Source organism: Ursus maritimus, unplaced genomic scaffold (assembly GCF_017311325.1).
Source record: "Ursus maritimus isolate PB19 unplaced genomic scaffold, ASM1731132v1 scaffold_2, whole genome shotgun sequence".
Classification (NCBI taxonomy): Eukaryota; Metazoa; Chordata; class Mammalia; order Carnivora; family Ursidae; genus Ursus; species Ursus maritimus.
Genome location: NW_024424452.1, coordinates 883261 through 896252, shown reverse-complemented (window position 1 = coordinate 896252; position 12992 = coordinate 883261). Strand labels below are relative to the sequence as shown.

The following is a 12992-nucleotide window of genomic DNA, read 5'->3' as shown; positions in this document are numbered from 1 at the left end:
AGCAATAAGCACACCATACACTCAACTCTTGATTTTTTTTTTTTAAAGATTTTATTTATTTATTTGTCAGAGAGAGAGAGTGCAAGCAAGCACATGCACAACCAGGGGGAGCAGAAGGCAGAGGGAGAAGCAGGCTCTCTGATGAGCAAGGAGCCCGATGTGGGACTTGATCCCAGACACTGGGATCATGACCTGAGCTGAAGGCAGATGCTCAGGTGACTGAGCCACCCAGGCGTCCCTCAAATCTTGATTTCTAAATACCATCCTCCACTAAAAAGAAACAAAGCTCCTTGGGTAAACAGCAAGGCAAGGGAGCAAAGAATGACAGGATGATAGGGACATGTCAGAAGGGCTCAAATCCAGCTAGACATGGCTCTCTGGCCATCAAAATGAACAAGGACAACAATAAAGCACGACCACTGAATAAGAAAAAAATCCACGAGTCCATACTGATAGAAATAAATAAATAACAAAGCCTCTCCCTCACAGAACACCAACTAATAAACGTGAGACGAACAATGGAAATTTTAAAAAGTACTATCTGGGGGGTGCTGGGCTGGCTCAGTTGGTAAAGTAGGTGACTCTTGATCTCAGGGTTGTGAGTTCGAGCCCCACATTGTGTGGAGAGCTTGCTTTAAAAAAAAAATTAAAAAAATAAAAAGCACTCTTTGGCAATGAGCATAGTGATCCAGGCAAAATCACTGATAGAACTTAAAGTCATCAGGCAAAGGCTGATAAAGAATAAAATAATGGTGGCATTTTGGACTATCTCCCTACAAAATACTAATCCGTTTACAAATGAAAAAAAGGAGAAGCCTAGCAGACATCTGCAGGACTACATAATGCAGATGAGCACGCCCGTGGTAAGATGGGTTGTGCAGCACAGCACCATTCCTGCGGTATTCTGTTCCTACCAAGAAACATAACCTGCATCTGGTCCTCAGGAAACATCCATGGACCCTGAGATATCTCATATGTATAAATGTGTAGTCTTTAATAAAAACCATTAGGGACAAGAAGGAAGACCTGTCCCAGCACGGAGGAAACTGCACATAGGATCGTGGATGGGACCCTGGAGCAGAAAGGAAAAAGACACACTGACATATGTGGCAAAATCCAATGGAGTCTGTAGATTGGACCTAATACTGTTTTATACTGATTTCCTCAGGTGGACGGTTACAGAATGGTTACGCAGGAGTGTCTGCTTTTGGAAAATATACACGCAAATATTCAGAGTGATGGGGTATCATGTCTGTAGCACATTCTCAAATGGTTCAGAAAGAGACTAAGGAAAATGGGTACGTACATGTACAAACACACACACGCGATTCTTGTTGTTTGTGGATTCCACATTTGTGAACTTGCCGATCTGCTAAATTCATTTATAACTCCAAAATCAATACTCGCGGTACTTCAGCAGTCATTCGCCAACATGTGCTGAGCGGCAAAACACTTGAGTTGCCTGCAAAACGCGCTTCCAGCCAAGGTGGGGCAAGAGGACACCTGCCTTCTTTCTTGTTTCAGCTCTGATGCGGTAAAAGCTTCCATTCCGCAGCCTATTTATTGTTAGGGTCTTCACGTTTTTGAGCTTTTTGGTGGCAGTCTTGCCGTTTCCCGTGGCCCTCAGGCTGGTGCTTAAATGCTGTCCAGGTTCCTAAGTACCGGGAGGCTGGGATGTCCCTTACAGAACAGTCACGACTTACAGCTCCGCTGGCCATGAGTTCAGTGCGAACAACTCAACGTATCAGCGCAAGTCGTCTTTTAAATAGAAACACCCGTAAAACAAGGTTAGGGGGTGACGCTGGACGTGACCAGAGGCGCCCCGGGAACTCGGCCAGGTACCCCAGAGCATCCGCTTATTCAGCTCGCTGGACGTCTCAAGACAACACGCAACGAGACAGAAAGCCAACTGCGGACACATGTGGCGGGGGGAGGGGGCAGGCAGGTGCAACGGCACAGGTAAGGGGACACGGTAAAGTGACGGTGAGGGGCCGCGGGGAGGGGATGCAGAAACGGGACCCGTGAGGGGCCGCGGGGAGGGGACCGCGAGAAGACACGGTGAGAGGACCGCGGGGACGGGACCCGTGAGGGACGCGGCAGCCCCCGACGCGGAGACGGGCAAACTCTGCGCTGAGGCGGAAGGCGTCCTCTCCCTGGGGTCAGGCCCTCTCTCCCACTCCGGGCGCCCTCCGCGCCCACGCCGGCTCCGTACCTCGCGGTGGCCCCTCTGCGGCGCGGGCTCGGGCCTTCTCCCAGCGCGGGTTCCCGTGAGGCCGCCTCTCTACACGGCCGCAGCCTCGCCGCCGTGACTCAGCTTTCCCGCGCCCCGCGGCCGGCCGAGTGCGCCTGCGCGGAGCCGCCTCACCGTGACTCAGCGGCTCCGAGAAGCGGCCGGGCTGTTCGAGAAGGGAGGCGGAGGAGCGAGGAGTGGGCGGACCGACTGGGCCACGGCGGGGGCGGGATTGGCCGGCCGCGTGCTGACGTCTCGGGGCGCGCCGGGAACGCCAAGCCTCAGCGGGACGAGATTGGCCGGCCGGCCGGGCGGTGACGTCGTCGGGGCGCGCCGGGCGGGTACGGGCCGCGGCTGCTCTCTGAGCCTCAGGCAGCGAATAAATGGCCGGGGGATCGGCAATATGCGATGCATCGCTCTCACGCGGGCTCCGACGGCGTCCTGTGACCCGTCGGATCCCGTTTTCCCCGGCCTTTTGGTCTTGTCCCCTGCGGCTGACCGCTGGAAGGGACATCCAGCTTCCCGTCTCCGCCGCCTCCCGCTCGCCATCGCAGCCGCCCGGGCGCCAGACGAGAGCCAGGTGCGGGGACGGGGGCCGGGCGCGGGGCCCGGTTCGCACGCCGGGGAGGGCTTCAGGTGCTAGCCGAACGAGCCCCCGACTGTGGGCTCCCACCGCTGCTGTGTCCGGGGCTGGTCCCGATCCTGCGCCCCGTGGCGCGGGCGGTGGAGATGCCGTCTGCGGTTGGGGCCAGAGTGGCTGGGTGCTGGGACGGGAATTACCGCGTCTTTTGAGGGTATAGGGAAGCTGTGACGGTCGGGGCGAAGGCCCCTTTGAAGGAAGTGACTCTCTGAACCACGACCCGAGGGGAAGAGAGGAGGGGAGCTGGGGACAGCATGGCAGACCCTCCCGGTTGGACCTTCAAGACCTAACCTCTGGGAGGGACTTGTTGAGACGGTTGTGGGTGGTGCTAGGTCCTGGAAGGGATCTCTTGGGGCCTGTTAGGGACTCAGGTTCCCTCTCGAGTGCAGTAGCTTCACCCCTCGTCCACTTGGTTTCCACTGTGAGTTAAGCGTTCGCCCTTCTCATCAGCGCCAGGTTGAGTGTCATTAGGGAGCAAGTGTTAACTAAGACTCCGTGCCTGAGGGAGTTGAGAACAGCTGGGACAGAGTTGAAGCTCTTCGGGGTAGCGTCGTCAACTAACGTGATTTAGCGCCTGGTAACGGTTTTGTGTATATCAACAAGTATACCCACTCCGTGGAATCGTGGCCCAACTTTTTGCGGCCATTTGTGTAACCTGACTGTGGGAAAACCCTGTCAACGTGAGTCAGAATGGTTTAAAGCAAAACTGAATTCCGGGTGAGCTTTTTCAAGTAGGAATTTAAAGGACCGAGAGACAGTCGCTGTCATAATCGGGAGGATTCTGAGGGAGCTGGTACTTGTACTCAAGCTCCTTTTTCTCTTTGCTGAAAGGCAGAGAGACTCTGTGATGCTTTAGGGCCCTGCAGGGTCCCAGGATGACTCGGGTGTTGAATGCTTCCCACAGAGCATGTTTGTTTATTTTCTTAGCCCTAAATTATGAACTCTGGGGACTGAAATTATGGCCATCGTTCTTTCTTAACTATTTTCATTCTTGTAGGTGATCCATCTCTCTCCCATCTGCGTTTTGGACACTTTCTCATAATGGAGTTCCCTGATTTGGGGAAGCATTGTTCAGAAAAAACTTGCAAACGGCTAGGTAAGCACTTGTAAGAGAATGTTGATAGAAAATGTGTCTTGTTGGCTGTTTGGTCAGGGAGAATTGGCCATTTTATTAATTAGCTGTTCTCTGGGTCTTGGCTCTGCTGGCTTTTGAGTGTTGGGAGGCTGGCCTGCGGTGCAGGTTCTGTTCAGCCTTGTCATTCAGCATCTGCTGAAGGCCAGGTACTAGGACCAAGGCCAAGTGCATACAAGTGTGCTGCTTAAATATTTGTGATACTACATGGGATGGATCTCTTTTGAAAAGATAGATTTATAGGGGCGCTTGGGTGGCTCAGTTGGTCAAGAGTTTGACTCTTGGGTTTTGCCTCAGGGTCCTGAGATGGAGCCCTGCTCAACAGGGAGTCTGCTTAAGTTTCTCTCTGTGCCCCCCTGCACCCCCCAGCCTCTCTCTAAAAGAAATAAAATCTTATTAAAAAAAATAGCTTTATAGATTCTTCAGTATTGCTGGCATTGTGAAATTCACAATCCCCAATTTTTTTTCTCACATGTGGTACCTCAAGGGTATATTTGATAGGTATAGAGAATTCAGTGTAGGTAAATACCTGTTTAATGTGGTCTATAATTCTTTTGTCATAATCTGTAAAATGCTATTGTTTTTTGTTTTAGATTTTCTTCCCTTAAAATGTGATGCATGTAAACAAGATTTCTGTAAAGACCATTTTACTTGTGCTGCACATAAATGTCCCTTTGCATTCGAGAAGGTAATTTGTCATACTTTATTCCAAAGAGTCTGTTTTCCACTGTCTAAAGCTGTGCTGTTCAAATAGTAGGCATTAGCCACATATAGCTAGTAATTTCATTAAAATGAAATAAGACTTAAAATCCAGTTTCTCAGTCACACGAGCCACGTTCCAGGTGTTCAGCCACATGTGGCCAGTAACTACAGTATTGGACCGTGCACATGTGGCACGTTTCTGCCATCGCAGGGAGTTCTGGATGGCACAGCTCTAAAGCAACAGCTTTCATTTTTAGGGGCTTTCGAAGTCAAATTGTTGTAACCAAACCTTCAAAGCGTACTTTGCATGTTAAAATATTCTGTTCCTTTGATTCATTATGCTGAGGAAAAACATAGCAGTGTCTTTGTGAAGTGCAAGAAATAGTTTAATACTTGACAAGGTATCTAATCTGGGAGGTATTAAAAATGCTTATCTGGGTAACTTTGCAGCCTTGAGATCCTATTTAGTGGTAAATAGTACCTGGTAGAAATGGGAAGATGAAGAGGACTCTAAGAAAACCAACGTGTGTGAGTCCGAAAGTGTGATACCTCTGTTACTGGCTCTGCAGGTGGCCCCCAGCCTGTATTCACTTTGTTTCTGGTGGTTCAGAGGTCATTTTAGTAACTTCTTTGTACTGCTGCTTCCCTAGGATGGCAGTTAGAAACATGAATGACTTAGCATTATTACATGGTTTCATTAGTGTTGGCCAGAGTCTGACCCTCCAGCATTTTCTAGGTCGTCATGGGGGGCGGGGGAGGGTGACTCATATTTACCAGGCCTGGATGACTAGGCCACACTACCCATTTTATTTGTTGGCTTGACCTCCCCAAGTGTCTAGATCGGGAGAGATCATTAGTAATGCTTTATTGTTCAATTTGGCAGACTTGTCAACGGAGGGAGTGCTTCTGGGTGACCCCTCAGCTCAGCCCCTACAGACAGTAGGCCCCATAATTCTGTGATTACCTTTTGGATGTCAGCTGTCACCTCTGTTTTCTTGCTGAGCTGAGTTTCCTTAGCTCCTGCCTTGGCTCTGAGGTTTTGTAACTGCTGGGCATGCAGCTGCTGGGTGCTTTGTTCTTCCCTCCGGAGCCCCCGCAGTCTTGGGCTTGGATGCTCATTTAGGTACCTGAGAGCTCAGCTGAGCTGTGTGCTGACTTGTCAGGTGAATGAGTCTCCCTGCGTGTGAGAGCCACAAAAGAATCAGATAGGCTGTTGGCAGTTGAAGGGAGCCGGAGGGTCTATATGGCCAGCGTTTTCTTCTTTCTCTCCATTCTGAGGGGTTCAGGCTGCTTCACCACTCGCCGAGAAGGTGCTGGACAGGCAGCCCTGCTGCCCTGAGACCAGATCAATTTCACCAGCTTCCTCGGCTGCCTTTACTGATCGGCTCAGGGTCATTGCCACAGTTGGTTGGTTAATAGTCTGTCACGTTTACATTCCACTGGATTCCACCTTCGGCAGCTCTATCCTGAGTCAGTAGGGTTGCCCTACAGTTAATCCTTTGTGTTAACAGTGTCCCCTTCTAATGAGTGGTCAGAAGATCAGTGTACGTATCCTGTGTGATTTTCAGTGCACTGTACCGTCCGTCATACCTTTTTCATTTGTGAGTTTTGATTGTCTGAATCTGAACTATCCTCTTTTATCATTATTTTTAGAATGTTCAGGTCCCAGTGTGCCCACTTTGTAACAACCCAGTCCCAGTCAGAAAGGGGGAGATACCAGATATGGTGGTTGGTGAGCACATTGATCGAGACTGTAACTATCATCGGAAGACCGAGAAGGTAAGGAAAAATTATATCCACTGTGTGCCTGTTGGTTTTTCCCTAGGGGGCAAAGGTCGATTGTGTAAATATGATCTGTAGTCCTAATCATTTGTGTACAAAATAAAACCTTAGTGACGTGTCCGTGTTTTCCCATGTTGCGATGGCTTCGGTTCTTACAGTTACATGAACATACTCTGAATATTGGAGCCTGCATTGGGATTTGCCTTATAGAATTCTTACCTTTTTCTCTCAAGATGGAGAGTTAATGTGCTTTCTAGAACCATTCTATCAATGTGCAATTTTCCTAAGCTGCTCCTAGGAAAATGTGAAAGGATACATAGAATTTAAACATTCGGTGTTCTTGCTTTCGTAGTGTGAGTATCTTTGTGAAAGCTCTACGTGTGTTCATTTGGAGTAAATCATGTTAGGAAAAGCGGGAGGCCCCTGTTCTCCACAGCAGGTGCTTTCAATTCTTAGCCAGTCTTGTCTTTTTGAGGTACTTCCTTTTTCTCCAGGCGCGTGTGTTGTCGTCTCTTGAGTTCGCTTGTTCACCTATAATTTTGGGCATTACCTGTTTACCACAGTGCGGGCTGAGCATGGAGTTCCCCTCCCCCTGTTCTTACACAGCCACGTCTCTTGCCATCCCCGCCCTCCCAGCAGACGTGGCATGTGCTGCTGGGCCAGTGTTGCAGGTCTCCACAGCTGAGAGATTCCCTCTGCATTTCTCTTATGCTAGATCCTAGTTTCCTCCATCTATCTCCTTTACCAGGGGTCCCTAATCTCCTGTGTCTTGTGTTTTTCTTTCTTAGTTTTCCCCTTATTTGGGGGGAGGCATATGTCCCACTTGCTCCCTGGGAAGGACCATGGAAGATAAGTGGAAGGTCGTGTATCTTGCTGGGTCTTCGCTCTGTGTTTTTCCTTGCTTAGCAGACTGGCTTTGAAATCTTTGTGTGAATATTTGCAGGTGCTGGTTCGTTTTCGTGTTTCTGCTGTTGCTTTAGAGAATTTCCCAGCTGTTCTGCATTGGTCCATGGTGGGACCAGTTTTCTGTCTGGCAGCTTGGAGGCTCTCTCCTCACCCCACCCCTCCCTTCCTCAGCCCTGTCCCAGAGTTTGGAAGCCTCACATTGACTGTTCCTGGTGTGGCTCCATCTTCATCTGTCGTGCTAGGGAGGCAGTGGACCCTTCCAAACTGGAAACTCCAGTGTTTCCATCTGAAATGCCATCTTGGATTCTTCGATTTCCTCTAGACTCCAGTCCCTTGGGTGCTGGACCTCCTGGATAGGTTTCCTTTTTTTCCCCTCACTAAGTTTTCTTTCCTTGTGAACTCTGCGTCCAGGGTGTTTTTTCTGCGTCACGCTGAACGTCCTCCTCGCATGTTAGTCTGCAGCCCGGTGGGGGCAGCGTGGACTCTGTGGGTTATCTGTCCACTCTGCTTTCTCTGCTCTGTGATTTCAGGTCTTTCTCTTGGGCTAATCAGATTCCCCAGAGGTGTTCTGGTCCTTGCCTGGAGAGCACGCTCTGGCTTCCAGAATTGTGGAGCCAGATGGAGAGAGCTCTCCCATGTCTTCCACAGGGAGCGTGAAGTCCTTACTGCCTTCTGAGTGCCCCTCCGTGTTCCTCATGCTCGTCCTGCCAGTTGCCAGTCTCTCTCTCTCTCTCTCTCTCTCTCTCTCAGACCCTCTGCCGAGCGTGCGTCTTCTGCTGGGCTCACGTGCAGCTCTGCAGGTCTTTTTCTCAGACTCGCAGCCACTCCTGTTGTGGTCCCACGGCACCCTGAGCTGCTGCTACGGCCGATTTCTGAGCCTTTGGGGGTTTTGTTTCATGAATAGGGGTGCTTCTTGACCTTCCCCACCAGCTTACAATTTGGCTTTCTTGTACCTGCCAGGTTCATTATTACTTGTTTTGTGCTTTTTTTCCTAAAATCTTGTAGCTGTTTGTTTGGGGTTTTTTTCCCCTTATTCTTGGCCCTTGTGGGCTTTTCAGAGAATCTACTTCCTGTCATTTTCATTGTATTTCAGGAGAGGTCAGAGCCACTACATGTGTTCAGTTCTCCTTCCTTAACCAGAAGTCCAGGGAGATTCAAACTGAACCTGCTCTCGGTGGATGGCACGTAACGTGCGCCCTCTGCCCTTGGACTGCAGAGTCTCAGAGCCGCTCAGGCCTTCCTGGGGTTTGGTGTCGGCCAGCTCTGCGGCTTGCCCTTCCTGAAGGCCCTACCAGGTTACTCAGGTTGTTTTTCTGAGATGTCTCACTCCCTCTTTCCTCTCCTGTTGCTCTCCAAAATAAACACGGGGACTTTGAAGGAGCTTGTCTCCCGGTTTCTAGTCCTGGATCCTGGTTTATAGTTACGAACTACTGGGTCATGTTCCAGTAAATACACGACAGTTGCAGTAAATAAGCCTAAGTCTTGTTAACCCCTGCTTGCTGCTCTCAGTCTCCAACATGCGAGAATGAGCTCTGTATGCCGTAGCCTAGCACTCCAGACCCTTTATTAAGCAGCCAGCCCCAGTCCCCCTCCATAACCCCGTTCCCTTCACCCCACTCTTGCTGTGCACCATCAGGCTTTGGCCTCCAATCCTTCTGGGAGTTATTTTAAAACCTCCCTGCCTATATAAGACCACAGCTGCACTTCCTCCTGAATTGACAAGGTCTTCCTTGTTCTTGGCTCACCCCAGATTTGTGACCCAAGCCTGTCCCCTGTTCCCACCCCCGGACCCCAGGGCAGGCGCCCTGCACGCCTGCGCCGTGTGCACATGCTCCTTTTGCTCGAGGCACCTATGCCTGCCCGTCTTTAGCAGAGGGCTGCCCTCAGGCTTCTAGGCGGGTACCTTTTGGCCAACATCCTTACTTCACAGAGTCTGCAGTGCCTGGGAATTTATATCCCTCCATCACCCCGCCCCACCCCCACCGCCCCCTGCATTATAAACCCCCAACCTCAATAACATAATGGGTATAGGAACTGTAGATACTTCAGCTTCCTGGAATGTCTCCAGAGCCCCTGGAGCCAGCTACCTTCTGCGGGACTGGGCACGATGCCACAGGCTTGGCCTTCTCTCCATGTCCCCGGTCCCCACTCCCCTGGGTTCTGTGGGGGCTTTTTTTTGGCTGAGAGCATCTCCAATCATCTCACATGAATTCCCAACTTAATATGCTGCTTTTGTGTTTATTTTTTAAAACTTTTCTGTCTCCTCAGTACTCACCTGTTTTCCTGGCAGATGTTTGAATGAAATCTTGACATCTTCCTTCCTTGTAGCTAAGAATCATTTCTAGTTTAAATGTTGGTAGTCTTACTAAGGGCTTGTTAAATAATTGCTTATTGAAGCAACTCTTGCTTTCTCAGATTTTTACGTACCGGTGCTCAAAAGAGGGGTGCAAGAAGAAAGAGATGCTGCGGGTGGCCTGTGACCAGTGCCGTGGCAGTTTCTGTATTCGGCACAGACACCCTCTGGATCACAGCTGCAAGCACGGGGGCCGCCCCATCGGCGCAGCCGGGTGAGAAGAGCGGCTGGCTCTGACGTGCTCGCTCACGTAGGACATCGGTGGGACCGCCTGACCCCCGCGGTGGGGATAGGGCAACTTTGAGCATTGTACCGAACTAAGCTGTTGAGGTGAAATATTGGTTGTAGGAGTTTGGATGAATATAATCTAAATTAAAATTGGATTCTAAATTAAAGCTGGATTCTAGTTGTATTGTTTCCTGGGGCTGCCAAAACAGCAGAAGTTCACATCTCCCTGCTCGGGAGGCTCAAGTCTAGGACAGACGTGTGGTGGGCCTGGCTCCTCCCCGAGGCTCAGGGGCAAGCCCGCTCCAGGCCGCGCCCGAGCCGTGGGTGGTCGCCGGCAGTCTTTGGCATTTCTCGGCGGTGGGGCGTCTCTCCCCCTCAACCTCTGTGTCCATCATCTGTGTTTGCCGTGTGTGTCTGTGTCCAGATGTCCCCTTTTTATGAGGACACAGTCATACTGGATGAGGGTCCCGCCCTTCTGCACTCTGAGTGCGTCTCAGCCAGTGACGTCTGTGATGATCTTACTTCCAAACATCACATTCTGAGGTCCTGAGCGTTTAAGACTTTTAGTCTCATTTCGTGGGGACACAGTTCAACCCGTTCACGAGTGGTATAACCGAGACCACCTTTCTCAAGTCAGCGAAAACAGGTGCTTAAGCCGGCTGTTGAAGGAATGTGGAAGCGTAAGTTTACCTTTTAGTTGCTGGTGGTTTCTCGCGTGTCTGGGCTGAACCGGGCGGAGGGATTGCTGCGCACGTGGCTCTCCAGGTGAGCCGATGATGGGGTCGATGACTGTGGGTCTGACCTTTCTGTGTAGGTGCACAGCTGCCAGAGCCTCTGAATCCAAGCCGTCGGGAGCGTCGAACACGCTGTCCAGCAGCTGGTTGGCTCAGCGACTCAGGTACGGGTCGGGATGGCGTGCACGGACGCAGGTGCTCTGTACCGGGGGCGGTGGTTCTCGCCCGAGGGGCGAGCACTGAAGAGTTAGTGCAGTGCAGTTCATACCTGACCGGTTGAAATGACGTGCTCCGTTGTCTTCGTTGTAAGGAAGGGTGAGAGGAGGTCTGGATGTGCGCTCCCTCGAGCCCCAAATCACCAGCGCAGTTCATTCCAGCGCAGAGCGTATCTAGTGGTAGCATTCTTGGAGCTGGGTTTCTGAAATACTTATTTGGCCTGGAGCTTTTATATGATCAGTTGCTCCTGGTTAGTCAAGACAGACCTAAAAAATAAGCTCTTCTTTTGTAATCTTTCAGGTGGAGAGTAAAGCGGTGACGTGACTGTCAGCTACACGGGCACGTTCGCTTGTTCTGCGTGTTATTTCGGCTTGGTAGGCAGCGTTTGTGCTCTAGTGCCTTTGTACTTCTCATGGCAAACGGGACCATCAAAACTTTTCCAGTAAAAGGTACAGATTTTGGCAAAATAAACAGAAGGACGGATATTAATATTCCAAGTTAGGCTAAGCTGTTCTGTCAACCTCTTCTTCCTCCCTCCTGCCCCCCAATTAAAGTGACATAAAGATTGAAGGATCTGAGTGTGTCAGATGAGAGGGCAGCTCCGCCCTGGCCTGAGTCCCTCAAGAACCCCGTGTTCTGGAAGCCTCTGTCACTTACACAACCACACAGCTGATTGCACTCCGTCTTCATCTTGTGGCTTCCGTGGTGACAGGTACCAGAGCCCAGGAAAGTGTGGGAGGCTGTGGGCCTACCTTGTTAGGGGCCTTGTTCAGAGGCGGCCCCTGCACACAGCCCCTGTTCCACTGAGAGGACAGCCCTGTGGCCATACAGACTCAAGTGCTGGGCTTACACCGACAGCCTTGGTCCATGAGAGAGCCCCAAGTCCTGCGACCCTGGGCATTGGGAAACAGTGAAGCAAAATGTCATTTGAGTTGGGTCCTGATGTTAATCCACTGGTCATCTGCCTGTATATCCAGACCTCCCCTTGCTCCTGGATTAATAAAATCCAGGCGATTACTCTTGGTTTCAGAGCCTCAAAGCACAATGCGGGGAGGGGCTTCTACTCAGTTTCCATTCCACAAATAGGTGATCAAAACTATTTCTGTGGCTGTCTTAGTTGGGGGTGTTTGTTCTGGACCAGTGGTTCTCACACTCCCGTGTGCTCATGATTGTGTTGAGGGCTCCTCTGAAGGGCACTGGGCCCCACTTCCGGAGTTTTCTGGTTCTGTGGGTGTTGGGGGCCTTGAGAATTTGCACTTCGGCAAGTTCCCAGCTGATGCTGCTGATCTGGGGACCCCACTTGGACAAATCACCCCCTGCACCCCTGCTGTCCAGGACGCAGTCACTAGCCACAGAGGTTATGAAGCACAGGAAGTGCAGTTGGCCCAACTGGGATCGGATTTTTTGTTTTATTTAACTTAAAGGCAATTAACTTGATGCACTTTTTAGAAAACTTCAGTGTGTTAGGAACTTTGGTATGAGAGTCTGTTTTTTCAACTGTAAATTTAAAATACAGGTCAGCCCTTTCTCATGAAAATTTAATATCCAAATTGAGAGTCTAAAACACTGAGCTTTGAAGACAATACCGAAAAAGTAAAGTATGTCATTGTTAAAATTATTATTCACTTGTTGAAATGCTACTACTGTGGATATGATAGATTAAATAAAGCAGTAAAGTTGATCTGACCTGTGTTCTTGTGTTAACTGTGGCTACTAGAAACTTCAGAAACAGGTAGGTGGCTGGCATTATATTTCTTTTCTTTTTTAAAACAGTTTCGGGGGGTTTTTTGTTTTGTTAGAGAGCGCGTGTGCGTTCTCTACCAAGGGAGAAGGAGACGCAGACTCCCCGCTCAGCAGGGAGCGACCTGACCTGAGCCGAAGGCAGATGCTTAACTGACTGAACCGCCCGGGCGCCTGGCTGGCCTTCTGTTTCTGTTGGACGGTGCTGTTCTTGGTCATCCTAACTGAAGGACAAAACCCCACATTTTATCGGGAAGAACGGTCAGCTTATGAGCGCTCGTGCTTCTGTCTTTGGATTTGATGGGAAAATTTAGGTACCGTACAGTGGT

General features: G+C 50.4%; 1 protein-coding gene and 1 long non-coding RNA gene across 6 annotated transcripts; one reads left to right on the top strand and one right to left on the bottom strand.

Annotated features, from left to right (window-relative positions):
• Positions 1–1133: 1133 nt before the first annotated feature.
• On the bottom strand, positions 1134–2347 carry LOC121103718. Its single transcript, XR_005835916.1, has 2 exons — positions 2213–2347; positions 1134–1758 (listed from the first exon to the last, which is right to left on the bottom strand). It is a non-coding gene; the product is annotated as an uncharacterized LOC121103718 (long non-coding RNA).
• A 196-nt stretch (positions 2348–2543) lies between these two features.
• ZFAND2A (zinc finger AN1-type containing 2A) lies at positions 2544–12602 on the top strand. Of its 5 annotated transcripts, none has more exons than XM_040634657.1 (7): positions 2553–2810; positions 3868–3966; positions 4596–4690; positions 6358–6483; positions 9808–9959; positions 10788–10871; positions 11224–12602. In XM_040634657.1, the coding sequence occupies exons 2-7, from the start codon at positions 3912–3914 to the stop codon at positions 11240–11242; spliced, it is 531 nt and encodes a 176-aa protein (XP_040490591.1). In that variant the 5' UTR covers positions 2553–2810; positions 3868–3911; the 3' UTR covers positions 11243–12602. The 5 variants fall into 5 exon arrangements, with proteins under 5 accessions (XP_040490590.1, XP_040490593.1, XP_040490591.1 ...); XM_008698294.2 differs by lacking the exon at positions 2553–2810 and adding an exon at positions 3208–3291; XM_040634659.1 differs by lacking the exon at positions 4596–4690 and having other exon boundaries at positions 2547–2810.
• Positions 12603–12992: the final 390 nt, after the last annotated feature.

Excerpts from the sequence above, each read along its gene's own strand:
- ZFAND2A (XM_040634656.1), top strand. The coding sequence starts at position 2,634 with ATGCGATGCATCGCTCTCACGCGGGCTCCGACGGCGTCCTGTGACCCG. Across the intron at positions 6,484-9,807 it reads ATCATCGGAAGACCGAGAAG|ATTTTTACGTACCGGTGCTC; the intron begins GTAAGGAAAAAT and ends TTGCTTTCTCAG. Across the intron at positions 9,960-10,787 it reads CGCCCCATCGGCGCAGCCGG|GTGCACAGCTGCCAGAGCCT; the intron begins GTGAGAAGAGCG and ends CTTTCTGTGTAG.